The sequence below is a fragment of the Dasypus novemcinctus genome, chromosome 20 (genome assembly GCF_030445035.2).
Source record: "Dasypus novemcinctus isolate mDasNov1 chromosome 20, mDasNov1.1.hap2, whole genome shotgun sequence".
Lineage (NCBI taxonomy): Eukaryota > Metazoa > Chordata > Mammalia > Cingulata > Dasypodidae > Dasypus > Dasypus novemcinctus.
In genome coordinates, this window is record NC_080692.1 from 34,302,129 (window position 1) to 34,324,304 (window position 22,176).

General features: G+C 41.2%; 1 protein-coding gene across 5 annotated transcripts in view; it reads right to left on the minus strand.

Annotated features, from left to right (window-relative positions):
• The window catches only part of DUSP16 (dual specificity phosphatase 16), a 94,855-nt gene that overhangs the window by 34,069 nt on the left and 38,610 nt on the right, over positions 1 to 22,176 (minus strand). For 4 of the 5 annotated variants that reach the window (XM_058282809.2, XM_004468268.5, XM_004468267.5 and 1 more), the window contains exons 2-3: positions 20,305 to 20,898; positions 13,848 to 13,986 (exon numbers count right to left, since the gene is read on the minus strand). In XM_058282809.2, coding sequence (XP_058138792.1) covers positions 13,848 to 13,986; positions 20,305 to 20,532 — 367 coding nt within the window. In that variant the 5' untranslated portion in view covers positions 20,533 to 20,898. Of the gene's footprint in view, positions 1 to 6,958; positions 7,026 to 13,847; positions 13,987 to 20,304; positions 20,899 to 22,176 lie in introns of all 5 variants that reach the window. The other variant, XM_071210175.1, reaches the window with a different exon arrangement.

A 22,176-nucleotide genomic window follows, 5' to 3' on the forward strand; every position in this document is an offset into this window, starting at 1 on the left:
GTTCCAAACATGCATCCCTTTCCTTTTAGTCAAACTATGATAAATGTCAGTTTCACTCTTCAGGTTCATCAGAGGGTGAGACTGAGGACCTTTCCACTTATGCTTCAGTTCAAATAGGTTCAAATCAGTGGCACTTTATCAATTGACACAGCTGTCCAAAGTGGACAGGTAGAATTAAAGCAACTCCTCCCAAACTGTGAATGGATTCCTTGACTATATACTGAAATGTTATTTACACAAACCCTACTTCATAGAAGACATGCTTCTAAAACAGTCATATGCAAATTTAATTTTGGAAAATTAAATTATTTTCACATAGTTTACATAGTTTCATAGTTTTAAAAATATGATTCTACATAGTAAAAACTATAGTTTAATAGTTTCACAGTTTTTTATATGGTTCTCATGTAGTTTAATCCTTTTGTAAATTAAAGACTCCCTATCTGTGATATATATATTCAACCTCTTCATTTACTTATTTTAGACTGTGAGGAATTAAGGGAAGTATATCTGAACCTGTAAAGAACAGTTTTGTTCATACTGAAAATAAAATCTGCTGGTTTACTATTGCACAAAGGAGACAACCTTAGTAGTAAAAATTGAAAATATTAAAAGCATATATTTCACAATGAAGTATTTAATTGCTCTTGAGAGCATTTCTTTTATCCTTTAGTTTGAAGTGAAAGATTCAGGCAATTCTGTTCTCTAGTCACATAAAAACAGACTCAAGTTTGGTTACAATTCTTCCAGGTTCAGCAGGCAGTATACATGGAGATCTGAAACTAGTTAAAGAAAACGAAAAAACACAAACAAAAGAACATAATTTTGTACCCCAAAGGAAGCAAAGAAAAAAGAAAAATAAATAACTGTAATTTTCCAATGTAGATGGGTTGGTCTGGGTAAGCCAAGGCACACAGGTTGGATAAATCAGTTCTGGAAGGATAGAGAACATGGCCTATTTTTCTCCTTAATATTAGCAGCATTCCACCTATGTCCTACATAGTCAATGCTCCGTCTCTGAAGCCAGTGATCAGCACTGAAGAAAACCATCCTAAATGATCTGAAGCACTAATTGTGAGCTCTTATTTGATCCACCCCACAGTTGCTAGAGCACAGACCAAGAGGAAGTCGAGAAATATGCATTTCTTCGGGGACCCATCAAGAAGCCTGACAGCCCACATCTCATAAAACTTGTCCTATAAATGTCACCTCCCAAAAATCTCACCCTATATTAAACAACTCTATCACCTGGTACAGTCAGGGAAAATGGGAAGTTCTATCTAATCTAATTTTGGGATTAATAGTTATATACACAACACATGAATTAAAAATGCCCAAAGCTGCTAGTATAAAAATCACTAAGTACTAAAATAATGCAAATCGTAATTATTTTCTTGTGATTCAGAATGTCCAGATCTCATTATTACCCAGGATAACATTATCTAAGTCAATTCAGCTGGCAAAATCCAGAGGCAGTAAGAAAAGTTCTCAGAAGTTGTAGGGTGACACCTATTTTACTTACCATTCAAATTTGCAATACATAACTATGTCCAAAACAAACATGCACAGCCAGGACTCTTAATAAGTGCCCTCAAACAAACAAAGATTGTTCTGCAGAGTGCAACCAGAACAGCCAATCACAGGGAACATGGCCAGAAGCCACTGCTTAGCTGAATAAACTTAGCAAGCTTGTAAGTAGGCTAGCCAGTCACAGATGCAACCCTGACTGGTCCTTGGGGACTTTAAGATACTAAGACAAACAGCCAAGCAGACAGTACCCTAAGGCTTCCTGAGAAGGATTTATTTAGAAAGATTCTACTTTCATCAACATGGAAGGAGGTTAAATGAGGAGATCTCATTTGCTCATTTTTACCTGAAAACCAAAGATTTCCCAGTTTTTATAGTTTAGCCTTGATATCCTAAACTCCAGTGTAACATTTTCAACCACGTTTGAATATTTTCACTTGAAAGACATACTGACTTTTTAAAAATAAATTCAAAGCCAAAATCTTCCTCTTCCATCTGCCCTGCCTTCCCTCTCTCCTACTACCACCCTAGTCCAGAACCTTTGCACCTCAAGCTCAATAAATTCAGGAACAGTTCTCTGATCCATGTGCCCTTTATTTCCAACCTATTTCCACTCTACGTCAGATTAAGCACCTAAAATAAAGTTTTGATGTCATTCCCTGCCCCCGAATACCCACAGAATAAAACCCAAAGTCTTTAGCCAGACATTCAAGGCCTTCTAATCCCAATCTACCATCCAGCCTAATTTCCCTTACCACCCTACAAACAAACTGGTCTTACTGTTTTCCTAACACACTTGTGCTTTTTGACCTCTGGGCCTTTACCAATTCAACTCTTCCAATCCATTTTATATTTCCTTCTAAACCTTAAGCAAGCACAAATCACACCTCTTCAAAAGCAAAAAAATTTTTTATCATGACCAACAAAATACACTTTACATCAAAACCTCTGGACATTTGTTCAAATAATGAAACGTGGAGGTGGATGTGGTTCAACTGATGGGAGCGTCCGCCTACCATATGGGAGGTCCAGGGTTCAAACCCAGGGTCTCCTGGCCCATGTGGTGAGCTAGACCACGGGCATTTCTGCCAAGCACAAGAAGTGCCATGCCACGCACAGATGCCCCCACGTAGGGGTGCCCCACGCACAAGGAGTGCGCCCTGCAAGGAGAGCTGCCCCACACGAAAAGCACAGCCTGCCCAGGAGTGGAGCCGCACACATGGAGAGTGGCTGCAGCAAGATGATGCAACAAAAAGAGACAGATTCCCTGTGCCGCCTGATGAGAATGCGAGCGGACATGGAAGAACACACAGCGAATGGACAGAAGAGAGTGGACAGTGGGGGGCAGGGAGGGGGAGGTAAGGTGAGTGAAATAAAGAAAATAAATCTTTAAAAAATAAAAATAAAATATACAAAAGTTTTACAATACAATCTTCTCTTACTTGGGAGATACTCTTTGACAGTTTCAATTCTATTCTGTTGCATTAAAAAAATCTTCCCTGACCAGCATATCTAGATATGGTCTTGTCACCACAGAACTTAGTAAATTTATACCAGTCATTTGGCAGTAAGCATTTACTGCTGACCTAGTAACTATGAATTATCTTTGCATATGTCTTATTTCTTAAACTATAATACACTCTGAATTGCTTATAGGCAAGAATTACGTTTTCTACTCCTTTTTAATCCTCTCTGCATTTAGCACTGTGCCTGGCACATAATTAGAATTCAGTAAATGTTTACTGAATCCTTCCTTGTTACAATGAATAGCTGGTGACAGACATAGGTCTTATATATTTTTGGTGTTGAAAGGATTTCCTGATTCCGCTCAAAGCCAAAAGCTCTGTCAGTATGGGTGGGTGCACAGAATCTCTTTCCTATTTCTAGACCACAATACTCCAGAAGACTCCCAGGGAGAGTGCTTGGGAGGCACAGGACAAGTAAAAGGAAAAAAGATGGAATTGTTGAAATGTGGCCTTGGTCATCTAAAAGCAATGTTAAATCCTCACTGTGCTTCTGCCATACTCAGGGGACTTAACATGAAAGAAGAACAAAGATTCTCTAACGCCTCTAAGTGGCTCTGGAGTCCATAATGGTCTGCAGAGTCCGTAATCCCCTCAGAGTTCAGGACATCAGGGCACATCCTTAGGAAACCAATTAGACACCAACAAAAAGTATGCCCCAGCTGAGGATGAAGTGACTTGTTACAGTGATGATCAAAGGGCACAAGGAAATGAGATTATCTATCAGGGGTAACTCCATGAGTCAGGGGAAATGGAATATGGTCTGGTCTCCAGAGAATAACTATTAAGAATCAGCGTTGACTAATTTGTGACTGTCCATGAGTCAATACACCACTCATTTCTCAGGCCTTTCTATGTGAAGCTCAACCCTTTCTAATCTATGCAGTAGCTGGCTCTCCCACAAAATCACTCTATCAAGAGTCATCCTCTTTGGCCAACTGCACTACTTCACAAGAGGTTTCGTGGAGCAATATCAATTCTACTACCCAATTTCTTTTACCCTTTGTCTAGAGAACGGAAGTCTTCAACATTCCATTTCAAATCCTATAGTATTTGTAAAAGATTAAAACTAAAGGATTTTGGTACAAGTACTACAGTTATACAGGAACTGGCTATTCTTGTGTCTGAAAAGCTGTAATGGCTAAAAGTCACTGAAAACAAACTAAAAATCAGGCCCATTTTTAGTTTATTCAGAAAACATTTAACGAGCACCTACTGTGAGCTGACACTGTACTAGATAAGGGGGATAACAGTGGTAACCAAGACAAAGACCCTGTCTGCATGGAGCTGACAGTTCAGTGGGACAAACTTTAAATAATCAGACAAATAATTAAGCAATTGTGATAAATGGTCAAAGGAGAGGAGGACATTATAACATTGTACATAACAGAGGAATCCAACTTTGCCTGGTAGCTAAGGAAGGCTTGACAACTGGACTGAGCAGGAGACACCCAGGTAAGTGAGGAAGAGGAAGAGATCACCAGACAGAGACGGACCCTATACAGCCCCACAGAGCATGAAGCTGTGATAAGTCTTCAGGAGCTGAAACAAAAAAACAAACAAACAGAGGACTTTAAGAGGCATTAGATCAAGTTCAAGGGGGTAGCAATACCCAGCCACTGTGGGGCCTCTGAACAGTTAATTAAGAATTTTGGAATTTATCCCAGTAGAACTGAGGCATATTAAACTAGGGAGTGATAACAATTGGTTATATTAAAAATGTAACTTTAGCTCTAGTGTGAGAATGGAATGGAGGCTGGCAAGAAGATGGGAGAAGAGCAGGTGAGAAGCTCTGGAGCAATCCAAGGGAAGGCCTGGTTTGGCTCCACTGAGTTAGGAGGAGAAGAGTGGACAGATCTGAGGAGCCAAGAGAAAGACCTGGTGGCTGAGGCATGACAGGGAGGATGGGCAGCACAGCCAGGTCTCCTGCATTCACAAGCCCCCACCTCAAAGCACAAATCTGTCCTTCTGGTTTAAAGGGCTTGCTTAACTTGATCTCACTCCTTCTTAATTCTCATTTCCCATTCTAATTCCCTTCACAAAAAAATCCACTCTGGTTTTATCACTGCCCTCCACCCCTAAAATTTAGGTTCATTCCTGACATTTTTATTTGCACTTTTTCCTCCTCAGGACCCTCACCTTCAAGGTTCAATGAAAATTCCATTGCCCTAACAGAGTCTTCCCAACTTCTCCAGACTACACTGAACCCCTTATCACTGTATCATACATTTCAACACATGATCATATGCTTCTCTTTGTTTCATGCACTTTAGGCATTATCCAAAATTGAGACCCTCAAGGGCAGGGGCAAGCATTTTACTGTTCCGGTCTCCCCATGCCCCAGAGCCCAGTCCAGGGCCCATCCACACAAGTGTCCATCAAACACTGAGAAACTCACTGAAAAGGCTGCAGACAATGCCTGGACCGGGCATTTCTCCAGAGCACACAGATGACATGACTGGGGCAAGGGCAGGCTGATGTTGCTGTCGTCACTAGGGGTGATCTTGCTTAGCTTGCACAGAATGTCAGAATGAGGAGCCAAGGAACCAGCGTTAGTCTGGTCTGTAGCCAATTTTTTAAAAAGACACAGCCTGAGGCATTATGTCTTAGCACCTGGTAGCTGGGAATTGACATAAACTGGGTGACCACACTGGCATGTGGCAGTTGGGGAAAAGATGATCCAATCTGCGCAACCTCATGCAAACTCAAGCTTGGGAGCAGAGTCAGGAAACACACAGAAACCAGTGGTAAAATTACCCTATTTTAAGTTTGTTTTCAGTGACTTTCAGCCACTACAGCTTTTTAGACAGAATAGTCAAACCCTGAACATATGTAGTACTTTTACTGAACTCCATTAGTTTTAATCTCTTTCACCAGATACTACAGGATTTGAAATAGAATGATGAAGACTCCCCTTCTCCAAACAAAGGGATAGAAGGAACTGTGTAATAGAATTGATAATAATACCATGGGCACCCAAACTGTAACCATGAAGATCAAGATCTTACTACACTGCCATGAGGAAGGCAATAATTGCTTCCATTAAGCCAAAACTATGCCTTGACTACATAGAACAGGTGGTTGAATCAGGATGCCTGTTAAGAAACTGAAGATGTGTTAAGAGTCAATACATTCTTATTCATTCCTATCTATAACTACGTTAGCAAGTCTAATTCAAAACAAAGAAACATGTATTTGGCTTTTAACCATAGCAAACAATCTAAGTTCAGAGATGAAATGCTTATGAAAGCTCTCAGCAAAGCACCTAGCACACAGTAAGCTGCTTAATAAACAGTATCTTTTATCATTATTCACACCTATACTTCAACATAGAAGAGAATAGTAAGAATTTTTTTACCTGATGATTTCCCGTGGCCATAATAATTTATGGCTTTAAAATTTTTATATATAGTATTTTTATAGATTGCATCATTCCATGAAATGTTAAGTAAGAATATGACTCTGAAACCCACACATAGTTTACGAAAGAGTTACTACCAGAAGAGCCTTTCAGAATAAGCCTGACCTGAAATAGGCACTCTTGATTCCCAATCTGGCCTCCTGTTGAAATTCCAGAAGACTCAGGAATTACCTGTGAATGGCGGACTTGAGCTAAGTGTCCTGGGTAGAATATCAAGAGCTAGGGAAAGTCCCACAATGCCTCTGTTCTTTTCCTCTTTGGGAAATGAAAGGGCTGAAGTCTGTGATTCACTGATGGTTATCCTGTGCCTCATCACCGGATAGAAATGAGTGCTGAAGAATTAACAAACCATTGTGGATCCCTTAGGTTTTAGTTTTTACTCAGAGTCATAAAAATCAATGTTTTAGTTTAATAAAACATTGCTGGGAGCAATATACCAGAAATGGGTTGGCTTTTACAATGGGGATTTATTAGGTTAAAAGCTTACAGTTCTGAGGCTGTGAAAGTGTCCAAATCAAGGCATCATCAGGAGATGCTTTCTTCTCAAGCTGCAGCTGTGGATGATCAGAAACATGGCAGTGTTCATTCCTCTTCCCTGTCTTGCCCCTCTCCTCTGGCCTCGTTGCTTTCAGCTTTGGGCTGCTCCATTTGTGGCTTTTCTCTCTCCTAGATTCACTGATTTCAACTTCTGGAGGCCTCTCTCTATCTCTACAGACGTTTTCCCTGTCTCATTTTTTATTACATTTATACAGGACTTCAATAAGAGGATTAAGACCCACCCTGGGTCACACAATCTAATCAGAAGCCCTTAACTGCAGTAAATTAATCAGAAGGTCATACCTACAATAGATTTACACACAGAGATAAGACTTATGCATTAGCTTTGAAGACAGGCTTTTCTGGGTCCACAAAAGCTTCAAACTGCCACAGCAGAGAAAGAAATAATAAAAGAGTATTTTTCATCAGCAGATTGGTCTTTATTTCTACTAAATGAGTCCACTTACTCTCTTTTCTATATGTAGGCATAAAATAATAGCCCAAATTCAGTAATTTTTCTTTTCTCCCCTATATTTATTTCCAATCTAGCACTTAGAAATATAAGAGACAGGGGCAAGTAGAATAAAGTAATACCAAGTTCATAAGTAAAGGATAAATGCAACTTTATTTTTTCTTAAAAAAAGAACTAGTTTTCAGAAGGTTAACAAGACCAAAAAAGTTGATCAATAAGTCAATATTGACAATTGGTTGTTTTCTAATTCATAATAATAATAGTTGTATTTAAAAGAAAATACATAGAGATTTCACATGCATTATCTAATATGATCTGTACAGTAGGACAAGAGTATTAGCCCTTTTTAGGAGTTGAATAGCTAAAATAAGCCAGGTTAAGTGAGTTAGTCACCCAGCCAGAGAACATGCAAGATAAAAACATGGTGCTGTGGATTGAATCGTGTACCCCACAAAGGACATGTTCAAATCTTAACCCACATTCCTGTGGGTGTGAACCACTTGTAAACATGACCTTTTAAAGATGTTATTATCATTTAAAGTGTGGCCAAACTGAATCAAGGTGGTCTTAATCCATATAAGGAGGCCTTATACAGACAGGAAATTAGATGCTGTCACTCAGCAGAAGTCAGAAGATCACCAAGTGGCGGAGGACAGCCACCACCAGGTTACCAACCCCAGGAGAAAGCATGGCCTTGCTGACATAGTAAGTTTGGATTTTTAGCCTTCAAAACCATGAGACAATAAACACTTATTGTTTAAGCCAACCCATAGTAGGGTATTATATGTCATAGCAGCTCTGGCAAACTGAGACACACAGGTTATAGATTTGACCCCTATTCCATTGATCTTTCCAGTTTAACCTGATGGTTGCTCAATACAGATGTTAGACCACCCAAGGAATGGGTTGGGGAAAGGCTGTGAGTCCACCATATGACCCCATAACCTCCAGAGGATAAAGATGTTGTGCTAGGACAGCACTCTTTACCACTCAGACCTAGCTTTTTCTCTTTCCTGCTCTCTTTACTGATCCTTTCCTTTTCTTTTTTTCTGTGAATATCAAATATTTAGCAGAAGCATTAGAAAGTATTATCAAGCCTTAAAAATGGTTTTGGATTCTCCCAATTCCTATCTTTTCCTTTCCCCTCCATCTTAAATGTTACTTCTGTACAGGAAATAGCAGGACACAGTATGAAGCAGAATGCCTACCTTTCTCTTGCTCTACCTTCTCCTGTTATTTTTTTTTTTAAGATTTATTTATTTCTCTCCCCACCCCGTTGTCTGCTCTCTTGTGTTCATTCGCTGTGTATTCTTCTGTGTCCGCCTGCATTTTCCGCGGCACCAGGAATCTGTCTCTTTTTGTTGTGTAATCAGCTCTCCGTGTGCGTGGTACCACTCCTGGGCAGGCTGCACTTTTTTCATGCAGGGCAGTTCTCCTTACGGGGCACACGCCCATGCGTGGGGCGCCCCCACACAGAGGACACCCTTGCATGGCACGGCACTCCTTGCACGCAGCAGCGCTAAGCATGGGACGGCTCACCACATGGGCCAGGAGACCCTGGGTTTGAACCCTGGACCTCCCATATGGTAGGCAGACACACCATCAGTTGAGCCACATTTGCTTCCCTTCTCCTGTTATTTCTATGCCTGGTTTACCTTTTGCTCCCATTAACTTAAAATGGCCCTCTCTACATTTATGGCTTTCTATTGGAAGTTCAAAATATAGTTCATTCTGTTTGTTAACATTTCCCCCCAATTTTAACTATTTTTCACCTATTTAAAATAACTACGCAAATTTTTCTGAAAAAAAAAAACAAAACCCTCAATTAAATTGGATTCTGTTCAAGTTATTAGAAATCCATGGGTTTTATTTCTTCATCCAAATAGGAATTTTAGCATTTCTCCCTTACAAAAGTCCATCCTAGGTTATAAAGTCATTTTCATGATTCAAATTTTTGTCACTCCATTACTCCACTAACAAGTTTTAAATATTGTTTAAAGATGTATTTACTTATTTATTTATTTTCCCCTCTTCCCCTCCTCCTGCCCTGCTGTTTTTGCTGTCTGTGTTGTCTTCTCTTCTCATTTTCTCTCCTCTAGGATTCACCGGGATTTGATCCTGGAGACCTCTGATGTGGAGAAAGGTTCCCTGTCAATTGTGCCACCTCAGTTCCTGATTTCTGCTTCACTTTGACTCTCCCCTTGTCTCTCTTTTTATGAGTCATCATCTTGCTGCATGACTCACGTGTGCAGGCACTGGCTTGCCATGCTTTCTCCTTTTTCACCAGGAGGCCCCGGGGTCCTCCCATATGGTAGGTGGGAGCTCTTATCACTTGAGCCACATCCGCTTCCCTAAATATTATTATTTTTAAAGAGGATTGCAGAGAAGATATATGGGTCTTTAAAGTATGTTCATTCAGTAACTGACTTCAAAATTGAAAATAAAATGGAAAAAAAAAAAAGGCTTTACCATTACCTACCCATTAATGACAATGAAGGACATTCTAAAGGGATCCAAATTCATTCTGTTTTTGCTAAGAGGAGAATGTTACTCATAATTAAACCATTCAATCCTCTGGAGGGTGGGGAGAAACAATGTTATGGTCTGGTTTTGTCTGGCTACTGGGTGACTTACTAATGACTAAACAGAACAATCTATCTTTTCATATAAAATAATATTAAAATTATTCCAACTGTTCTCAGTTCACATGGATTCAAGACTTGTATCCAGCTATGAATACAGCTGTGTTTCTAGAGCTGTTAGCTCTTCCTTATTAAAATTTGGCATTTAAGGACCACACAAAATTAACATTGTTTAAGTGCAGCAATATTTTTATTATACTTTTAATATCATGTTTAATCTATTCAAATAAATGAAAACATTTTGTTATTAGGTCATTTTCCAATAGCAGCTACATGTCTGCTCTATTTGAACAAATAAATTTTGCAAATCATTTATGTCAAAACAATCCCATACATTCTCTACTCTTTCAATTAAGTTTCATTACTGTTTAATACAATCAAATATATCCTAAACTAATAAAATAGATCATATAAAATATAAATGTTCAAAAATGTACATGTAAGCTAATTTATTTATCAAATATTTACTGAAAAGAAGTGCTAGGAGAACATAAAGATAAGCAAATGTAAAAAAAAAAAAAAGAAGAAGAAAAACAAGACAAACAAATGTAGTCCTCAGCCTTAAGGAAAATAATCCAATATGGGAGTTAATGCTAACAAGTGAAAAAGAGAAATAACAATGTAAGCTTTAAATAAGATTTTAAGGTAATAATGAAAAACTTGTGACAGAACAATCTATGATTATCAAATTAGCCATTTTGTTCAGAATATTGACTGGTCTTGGAAAAAGGGGAGGCTGATCAGGTAGGGTCAAAGTCCCTGACCGAACGGGCCCACAGATGAGGCCAGCAGAGACAAAGTCCATTTTAAAACCAAGTCCTAAATTTCAGGATCAGAAAATCCTTGAGAATCAGGTCCCACTGATAATTAGATGTCAAATCTGAGCAAAAGAACCCCTTTCACCTGGTTGAGGCTGAAATTTACTAGGCTAGTTCTATCCCCCAAGCAGGGCCTGTTCCATATTAAAGAACTAAGTCTGCTCCATTCCCCACATCCCATCCCCTTTCTTCAGTTATCCGTTATTTTTCATGTCCATGTAACTAGGGCCTCCAAGGAAGTCTGCATCTCTTTTGTCTGAAGGAAAGAGCTCATTAAGATGCTGCTATAAGCTTCTGGGGGAGGAGGGATCCCTTGTTTCCCTTCTTCAAAGTCTTTTTTTCGGGGTAAGGGTGTCTGAGAGTGTGCGTGGAATTTGGGCCACAATTCTTCACTCTCATATCTAGTGACCATAAAAACCATCTCACATATCTAATGTTTTCTTCCTCAATCATCTCAGCATAGCTGAAACATCTAAAAGGATGCAAAAATTACTCCAAGAAACAACTTTGTCTATTTATCACATCCACATGATGATGACACATATCTGTAACTGCAGATAGGAATAGTCAGTTTATAGTGAAAATTGTCTCCAAAGACCTTGTAATTTCCTTTAGCACCTGTGAGAAGTTAGTGTGCTTTTCTACAGGCAGTTATTTCCCCCAAAGCAAAATATTTAAGAAACATCTGTTGAGATGTCCTTTATCTCATATCCCTGGCATGTCCTCTGAGCAGCTGGACTTTGGCAAAGAAACAGGCTGCCAAGAATTGATGGCCATACCTTCCCCAGCATTCCTTTCCATTTATCCCAATTTTCTGTCTACCCTGAGGAAAAGACTTATTTACTGACCAATAGAATTTCCAGTTGTTCAGAGGCTTTCAGAAGGCTGGGGAGGCTTTTAACCAGCCAGAACTCTCCCTAATGTCAGAAAGAGCTTTGGCTGCTCAGATACTCCTAAACAAGGCAATCCCAACACCAAAGCTACCTTCTGTGCTAGAAGAAATGCCAGGTTCTGGAGATGTGGCTGGGAATATGGTACTATCAACACATTTAATACGGTGCTTGGTGCTGACTCAGTGGGCTTTCATTTAGGTCTAGGAAACATTTCCTTTATGACATGTGGATGTCAGGATGTTGTGACTCAGTGTATCCTACCACATGTCCTTAGGGTTGATCTCACTGATTACTCATTACCGCCCAATGAGTGCCCACCTCTACCACCAAGCTACAGAGTTTCAAACTGTTAATACATAGACTCATGATTCTTTTTCTTAAACAGGAAATGCTTAGATTTCAAACCATTAATTGCCAATAATACCAAGTTCACTGAACTCTCCTTGCAACAAATTATGAAAGGTTTGAAAACGATGGTATCTATCAATAGCCAATTTTTCCATTACTCTGGCAGTATCTACCTCACCAAACAGCTTTCTGTTAAAGATTACTGTGCATTGTCAAATTGTATTCTCTGTTGTGAGCCAGTGTGAGTAAAAGAGCTTTAGTAATGTTTGCAAAACAGCAGAAGCAGAGATGAACACCCTGCTCTGGAATTTGATGAGATGGAAACCCTCAGTGCCCTCCTTCAGGATAGATAAAAATTACTTAGTCCTTTCCATGTACTTTATAAAATCATTTTAGGCACTGAATATTTGCAAGTTGAGAAGTTAATTGTTTTACTGTAAAAACAAACAAAAATACACAATACGTTTTTTTTTTAAGATTTATTAATTTCTCTCCCCTTCCCCACCCCCCACCCCAGTTGTCTGTTTTCTGTGTCCATTTGCTGCGTGTTGTTCTTTTGTCTGCTTCTGTTATTGTCAGCAGCATGGGAATCTGTGTCTCTTTTTGTTGCATCATCTTGCTGCGTCAGCTCTCCAAGTGTGCAGCGCCATTCCTAGGCAGGCTGCACTTTCTTTCACGCTGGGCGGCTCTCCACACCCCTGCGTGGCACTGCACTCCTTGCGTGCATCAGTACTGAGCGTGGGCCAGCTCCACATGGGTCAAGGAGGCCCGGGGTTTGAACCATGGACCTCCCATGTGGTAGAAGGATGCCCTAACCACTGGGCCAAGTCCGCTTCCCTGTGTCTCTTTTTGGTTGCATCACCTTGTGTGTCAGCTCGGCATCACTCCTGGGTGGGCTGCACTTTTCTCGTGGGGGCAGCTCAATGTGGAGAGCACTCCTTCTGTATGGGACTCCCCTACGTTGGGGACACCCCTGCGTGGCACAGCACTCCCTGCACACAGCAGCACTGCACATGGGCCAGCTTACCACAAAGACCAGGAGGCCCTGGGTTTGAACCCTGGACTTCCCATATGGTAGGCGGACAATCTATCAGTTGAGCCATGTCTGCTTCCCCAAGTAATAAGTTTTAAAATAGTCCCCCTAAATTATTTAGGAGAAATATTCTACACACACACTCTCCTTATTTCATTGTGCATAATGTCCAAGAATGATGACCTGATCTCTGGAGTCAATGTTAACTATAAATGTTTCATAAGTTGTTTTGATGCCATAACACTAGTCTTTCCAGTTCTTGCCACAGGGAGTGAGAACTGACAGCAGGAGCTGAGATATACAACATCTGGTGTTCTTAGATCACAGGCAAATGGAAAAAGCTCTGGATAGAAAGTTCTGGCTTTGAGCTATCTATATGAAGACTGTGGCACTTCTAGCTAATAAATACTGCAAGCAAGTGAACAAGCATTTGAGCTAAGTCAATAATACACTGAACAATGTAGGATTAATTAAATAGAAGAGTTACATCAATTAAAAGCTATAGAATAGATCATTTTACCCAACAAATTTAAAGTAGCAATGACCTATTGTAGTTTGAGCTCACTGTGCAGTATGACTTACTCATCTGGCACGATGAGATTCTGAGTCCTCTGAATCCTCCACAAACCTTACCTGCAAGCAAGTGAACAGAACTGAAGCTCTTCTCCAGTTTACCCAGAAGTACAATGAGAAAACAGTCTGCAGACAGAGGGGCCACATCTTGGGAGCTCTGATCATAAACTACAACCTTCTGATTACGATCGATGTCAACCTAAAATGCAAATATGAGGCTGTTAGAAACAAGGTGAAGAAAATAATCCCATAACTACTGGCTGAGCAGGACTGGACATTTTACTGGCATTGAAGCAAACAGATGCTGTTTTCATTTCCTAGTTGCTAAAACAAATACCAGACAATGGATTGGCTTTTCTATCATATGACACAGTACATGGTGGCATCTTCTTTCTCTTCTGGGCTCACTGACTTCAGAACGCTCCTTGTGGCTTTTTTCTGTAATTTTTCCCTTTCTTTAAAAGGACTTTAGCCATGTTAGAGTAAGGTCCATTCTCATTCAGTTTAGGTGCACCTTAACTAACAACAGCTTTAAAACTTCAAGGTCCTATTTACAAATGGGTTCACATCTACAGGACCAGGGTTTGGGACCTGAACATGCCTTTTATGGGGGAGATGATTCAGTCCCTTAGAGTTCCCTGCCAGATCACAAAAAAGCCTGTTATTCCCAAGGACAAAGTACATGTTTTCCATCACATTCCAAAAGTCTTAAGCTATTTTAGAACAATGTTATACACACGTATCAATCTGATATGGTGTCCATATCAAAATTAGATATAGGTGTCCATTCTGGGAAAAATTTCTCTCTCTGATAGACCTGTGACAACTAGAAAACAAGTGATCTGCTTCCAATATACAATGGTGGGACAGACATACAATAGACATTCCCTTTCCCGGAGGGAAAAACTGGAAGGAAAACAAGGGTCTCAGGTCCCAAGCGAATCCAAAACCCAGCAGGGCAAACTCCATAACGTCTGAGAGTCATCTCTGGGTCGATGTTTGGTCCTCCAGGCCTGATGGAGCAGCAGCCTTACCCCTTCCAAGTACTTGCACAGCAGCCGTTTCTCCCCAGACTCTGGGGGAGAGGCCCCGTCCTCTCCAAGCATCAGGATGGTTGCCAGGCTCTCCTTGAACACCAGCAACACAGGCCCTACCATCTCTGAGCACTGGGGTGGAAGCCTGAACAATGGCATGGGGCCCAAGGCCCAGCCCCTCCAAGCGGAGAGGAGGACCTGCCCTTTCCATGCACATGGGTGGGCTGGCACTTTTGGCCTGAGGTTTTGGTTCAGACCTTGGCTTCCAAGGTTCTTCTCTTGAAGTAATTCTTTCTTCAATTCATTCCTTCTCTGCCACTTTTGGTCCAGGATGGCAGTGGTTCTGCTCACACCAATTAAACAAAAATCTTGTCAGTTTTGTTTTGTAGTTCAAGCAGGTCCAAAGCATTAGACAACAGAACTCTCCACAGATCCTTCCTGGAAAGTTGCATTTCCAACTCTGAATTCTTCTGAAATGTCTGACTGGATCCACCTTTTTTTTTTTAATAAAGATTTTTATTTTATTTACTTATTTCTCCTCTCCCCTCCTTGTTGTTTGCACTTGCTATCTGCTCATCATGTGCTCATCTTTTTTAGAAGGCACTGAGAACCAAACCTGGGACCTCCCATGTAGGAGGGAGGCGCCCACTCACTTGAGTCATATCTGTTCCCTGCTTGTATCTCTTGTTGTGTTTTCCTTGTTGTGTCTTGTGTCATCTTGTTGTGCCAGCCCATCACATCAGCTCGACATGTCAGCTCGCTGTCTTGCTCTTCTTCTTTAGGAGGCACCAGGAACCAATCCAGGACCTCCCAATGTGATAGGTGGACACCCAACTGCTTGAACCACAGCTGCTTTCCTGCTACACCTTCTTTAACAAAGGGTTATTTGGTTAAAACTCTTACATGGAGCCTTGTTCTCTGGGTACTCAACTTTCCAGGAGTTCAGGAGGGTCCCTGATAGAGCCACTTCTGGCCTTAGTCTCAGAGGATACTATCTGGACAGGCTGAGAATTTTCCAAATCATCAGCTGCTGATTTCCTAATGCTTAACAGTTCAATCCTTGAGAAGCAGATACGGCTCAAGCAACTGGGCTCCTGTCTATCACATTCAATTCAATTCCCAGGGACTCCTGGTGAAGGCAAGCTGGCCCTGTGGCAAGCTGGCCCACATGGAGTGCTGGCCCACGCAGAGAGCTGGCGCAGCAAGATGACACAACAAAAGGAGACACAGAGGAGAGACAATAAGAGACACAGCAAACCAGGGAGCTGAGGTGGTGCAAGAGATTGAGTGACTCTCTCCCACTCCAGAAGGTCCCAGGATTGGTTCCTGGTGCCACCTAAAGAGAAGACAAGTAGACACAGAACACACAGCAAATGGACACAGAAAGCAGACAGTGAGTGCAAAAACAACAGGAGGGTGGGAATAAATAAATATATAAAATAAAATCTTAAAAAAACCCAAAAACATTTCAATCCTCAGTTTCTCTCATTCCACTATAAGGTGCAAGGAGAGGGAAACGGACTTTGGCCCAGTGGTTAGGGTGTCCGTCTACCATATGGGAGGTCCGCAGTTCAAACCCCGGGCCTCCTTGACCCGTGTGGAGCTGGCCATGCGCAGTGCTGATGCGCACAAGGAGTGCCGTGCCACGCAAGGGTGACCCCCGCGTGGGGGAGCCCCACGCGCAAGGAGTGCACCCGTGAGGAAAGCCGCCCAGCGTGAAAAGAAAGAGCAGCCTGCCCAGGAATGGCGCCGCCCACACTTCCTCTGCCGCTGACGACAACAGAAGCGGACAAAGAAACAAAAGCAGACAAAGAAACAAGACGCAGCAAATAGACACCAAGAACAGACAACCAGGGGAGGGGGGGAAATTAAATAAATAAATAAATCTTTTTAAAAATAAATAAATAAATAAATAAGGTGCAAGGAGAAATCAGGCTGTACCTCCCATCCTTAGCCTGGAAATCTCCTCAGCTAAATATCCAAGTTCATCACTTACAAGTTCTGCCTCCCATCTGACATCAGAACTCAATTTTGCTAAGTTCTCTGCCACTTTATAACAAGGATCACCTTTCTTCCAATTTCCGATGACATGTTCATCATTTCCATCTAAAGGCATATAAGAAGTACCTTTAACATTCTTATTTCTACCAACACTCTTTTTGTGATGAATTATGTATTTTCCAGGACAATACAAACATTCTCTGCAGCTCTCACTAATTTTTTTAAAAAGCAATGTTTAAAATTTATTGATTTTACTTTTAATTTTTAAGTAGAATTCACTCTTAATTTTTTTTTCTTTTTTTTTAAAGATTTATTTATTTATTTAATTTCCCCCCCTCCCCCGGTTGTCTGTTCTTGGTGTCTATTTGCTGCGTCTTGTTTCTTTGTCCGCTTCTGTTGTCGTCAGCGGCGCGGGAAGTGTGGGCGGCGCCATTCCTGGGCAGGCTGCTCTTTCTTTTCACGCTGGGCGGCTCTCCTCACGGGTACACTCCTTGCGCGTGGGGCTCCCCTACGCGGGGGACACCCTTGCGTGGCGCGGCACTCCTTGCGCGCATCAGCACTGCGCATGGCCAGCTCCACACGGGTCAAGGAGGCCCGGGGTTTGAACCGCAGACCTCCCATATGGTGGACGGACGCCCTAACCACTGGGCCAAAGTCCGTTTCCCTCACTCTTAATTTTTAAGTAGAGTTCATAGGTTTTGACAAATGTAGAGTCCACCACCCCAGTACCACACAGAACAGTTTAATATCCTAATTGTTCTCGGGGCATCCCTTTTTGCAGATCTTACCTATATTAGTCAGAGTTCTCTAGGGAAACAGAAACAACAGGAGATATCTATAAATAGTATGAGATTTTATAAAATTGTCTCACACAATCGTGGGGATGCACAAGTCCAAATTCTGTAAGTCAGACTGCAAGCCAGGGGCTCAATGAAGGTCCCTGATGATTTCCTTAGGAGACACGAGCTGTCCAAAGTAGAGATGGGAATTCTCTTTCTTCTCCTTTTAAGGCCTTCAACTGATTGGATAAGACATCACTCATTGCTGACAGCAGTCTCTTCAGTTGATTGAAGATGTAACCAGCCATCTCTGCAATCAACTCATTGATGATTAATGTCCATGAAATGCCCTGTATTACAAGTAGTCCAGTGCTTGCTTGACCCAACAACTTGGCACCATTGCTTGGCCTAGCTGACACATTAGCCTAACCATCACATTTCTCATTATCCAAACACTTTGTATAGTCACGTGATTAACATCAGACATTTGCTTTCACAGCCCCATTGGTCAGTGAAACATCTTGTACACAGGATGTCATTCTGGGCTCCACATAATTCCTGCACCCTCATGCTACCCACACACTTCTCCACTTCTCGTCCTTCACTGTACCTCCCCCCACACACCTCAAAAGACAGCTGAAACCTGCACCAATGGAGGGAAAAATACAATTTTTAACTAAATTAGCATGCATGATTGGGAAACAAACAAACACCTACATAGCTCTCAATAAAAAATTTTTTTGGGGGCCAACTGGTTTTATTATTATTATTATTATTATTAATTGTCTTTTTAAAAAAAGATAAATAGATCACACAAAATGTTAATTAAAAAATAAAAGAGGTCCCCATATAACCCGCTCCTCCCACACCAACGTCCCCTTTCATCAGTAAAGCACATTCATTGCATTTGTCAACCAATTATTGATGAGTTACTCTGTGCCAGTAATGTCTCACTCATTTTTAAGCCCCTCCAGTCTCTACCCATTACCCAATTTCAAAGTCATTTCCACATTTTTAGTTGTTTGCAGTAACAAGATACCACTTTCAAGTACCACAACTGTTTCAGTTTTTCAGCTGCTAAAACAAATATCATACAATGGGTTGGATTAACAACAGGAATTTACTGATTGAAGATTTCAGAGGTTAGAAGGTTTGCTACCTCCTGGGAGTAGCACCTTCTGACTGGCTGGCAATCTTTGGGATTCCTTGGCTTTTCTATCACAAGGCAATGCACATAGTGACATCTTCTCCTTTCTCTTCTGGGTTCCACTGACTTCCAATTTCCAGGTTCTCTTGACTTCCAGGTTCTCTTGACTTCCACCTTCTTACTCCTACTGTAGCTTCTCTATGTCCAACGTCCTCTGCTTATAAAGACTTCAGCCATATTGGTTTATGGCCCACTGCATTTCAGTCTGGGCACACCTAACTAATAACAGCTTTAAGGGTCCCATTTACAAATGAGTTCACACCCATAAGACCAGAGTCTGGGACCTGAACATGTCTTCTGTGGAGGACACCATTCAATCCCTAGCAGCTACTTCCTGTTTTCAGTTAATAATACGATAAAAATAGTTGCAATCACCTTACTAAATAAACTGAGCACACATCATAAAAATCAATTTTTAAAAGACAAATCCATGTAATTCTGTGTGGATATAGTTCAAAACTTCCAGATTAAAAATCTTTATACTGGCGGCGGACTTGGCCCAGTGGTTAGGGTGTCCATCTACCACTTGGGAAGTCCGCGGTTCAAACCCTGGACCTCCTCGACCCATGTGGAGCTAGCCCATGCACAGTGCTGATGCATGCAAGGAGTGCTGTGCCACCCAGGGGTGTCCCCCGCGTAGGGGAGCCCCACGCGCAAGGAGTGCGCCCGTGAGGAGAGCCATCCAGCGTGAAAGAGAGAGCAGCCTGCCCAGGAATGGCGCCGCCCACACTTCCCATGCTGCTGACGACAACAGAAGCAGACAAAGAAACAAGATGCAGCAAAATAGACACAGAGAACAGACAACCGGGGGAGGGGGGAATTAAGTAAATAAATAAATCTTAAAAAAAAAACAAAACTTTATACTATAAAAAGATAACGCTCATAAAATAAAATAATATGCAAAGTAAACACAATAAACTTTGAACTAAAGAAATACTTTTAAAAATGTTTTATGCATAACAAAGAAATCAGTTTAATAAAATTAAAACTAGCTCATTTTTATTTCTGAAGAAAAGAAATAACCTTCTTTATCACAAAGATGATTATTTTGATAACCCAGGAATAACTTTCCAGGAAAGTTATTTCCTGGGACCAATAGAACCTTACCTTCCCACACATAAAAAGGACCTCTACTATAATCAGTTACTACTTTGTTTCCAAAGCACTTGAAAACAATGATTTTCCTTTCGTTAAATTTGTAGATAGCACAAAATAATGATTAATAAAACTTTTAGCAAGCCATTAGTAAGAAAACATCATACCTACCCAAATTAAAACAAGTTAACTTTTCTGTATACTTCAGAAATATTCTTAAATGTGACAATACAGTTAGTAAATTATTTTGAGGTACCACAAAGTAAATTTAAAAGGAATTGAAACTTCCTCCAATTAATTTCTCCCCTCAAAAATAAAGTTTCAATTAATTTCCCCATTTAGTGTGCTCATTTATTTTAAAAGGGTGAGAGAGAGGGAGGAAAGAAGGAAGGTCAGTTTACCTTATGTTTTGCTGAATGCTGGATGAGTTCAGTAATTAACACTTTGTCCTGTTGCAATCTTCGCTTCATAAGCTTGGAACAGTTGATATTAATGGCTTCCAAAATGTGGGATGTATTGTATTCCACAAAAGGCCGGCTATCAATTAGCAGCACTTTTTCCGTTCCACTTTCCAGAAGAGCCACCAATCTCTCAGAAACAATTGGAGTTCCAATGATCTCATGGGCCATGACCACAATAAGTCCTCTTTTCCCACCTCCTTTAATTTGCCACGATGATGTAACGGTGGTGTGCTCAAAGGCTCACCCACTCCATTGTGCTAAAAATGTATGAGGTCAGGCTGGCGGTGACTGGCAAAAGGAGAGTTAAACCCATTTTCAGCAAGAGCCCTCCAAGTGAATGTCTCTTTCTCTTTCCTGTTGATGTGCTTGCTCTTGCAAAGGACTCCTTCCACAAAGCTGCCCCTCACATTTGATTCATAAAGAGATGGCTGGAATAACCATTCCACAACAAAAGATGCTTTGGGGCAGCCACTGCATTACATCATTCTTTACCTTTGCTCCTTCGCTCCAACAGCTTTACCCTGGTCTGAAAGCCTATGTGGAGAGAGAGAGACAGAAAACAAAACATGGGGTCACAAAAAGAAAGAACATCAGATTAGAGAGTATATGATCCATAATATTTACTCCATTAATCTAATTGCAAAATCTAATTTCATTTGAACAAACAAACAAAAAGGACAAATAAGTACGGTTTCAGAAAAATGTGCTAGTGATAATTCAATTTTACCTCAACTGCAAAAAACAAAGACTAAACAAGACACATTTATGAATTATATCACCAGGGCCCAGCACCAAATAACTTGTACGAAATTAAAAAGGCTATAAAAAATTGCCAGAAGTATTATTATGCCAAATGACTTCCCTCCACCTTATTTGCTTATTTTTGGAAAACAGCATAAAGAATGACAGTTTAGGGACCAAGTTAGCAATCCCGAATTATCTGCGACAAAAATGTTTCCTGATGGCTTGAGAATTACTGTGATGAGTGCTCAGAAGTAAGTCCCTTTACACACAAACAGCAATCCCTTTAAACCAGGGGTTCCTGATCTTTTTTGTTCCACAGACCCTTTGCCAGGTAGGTGAAAACCATGGGCCCTTTACTAAGTTCAAGCTATACTGTGTATTGTTTAACACATCATACTGCACCAACTTGAGCCCACAGGAAAAATGTTTTCTTGAACTGCAATTCAAGTTCACAAACCCCTTGTTAGAACCCCTGCTTTAAACTGTCCTCACAGAGGATAAAAAGTAGGAAAACAGGGGGTTCCATAAATTTTAGCTGCCTTTTAAGGAAAAGGGCTAGAAATGGCTGGTAAGCTTGTCATAGCAAGACCTGAGCTGACTGCACGCTTCCAGAGCCATCCCAGGCAGCCCCACAGCTATGATCCTTGCCTGATGACCCTCTCCCCTGACCTTTGCTTGTTTCCCCAGTACTGAGTTCCTGGACCTTTTGTTGGCTTATGTACAATCCCCTTACTTTTTTTTTTTTTTTTTAATTTCTCTTCCCTTCCCCGCCCCCGCCCCCCGCCCCGCCGTTGTCTGCTCTCTATGTCCATTCGCTGTGTGTTCTTCTGTGTCCTTGTATTCTGTGTTCTTGTATTCTGTCAGCGGCACCAGGAATCTGTGTCATCTTGCTGTGTCAGTTCCCCACGTGTGTGGCGCCACTCCTGGGCGGTCTGCACTTTTTTCGCAGGGGGCAGCTTTCCTTACAGGGCATACTCTTTATGCGTGGGGCTCCCCTACACGGGGGACACCCCTGCATGGCAGGGCACTCCTTGTGCACATCAGCACTGTGCATGGGCCAGCTCACCA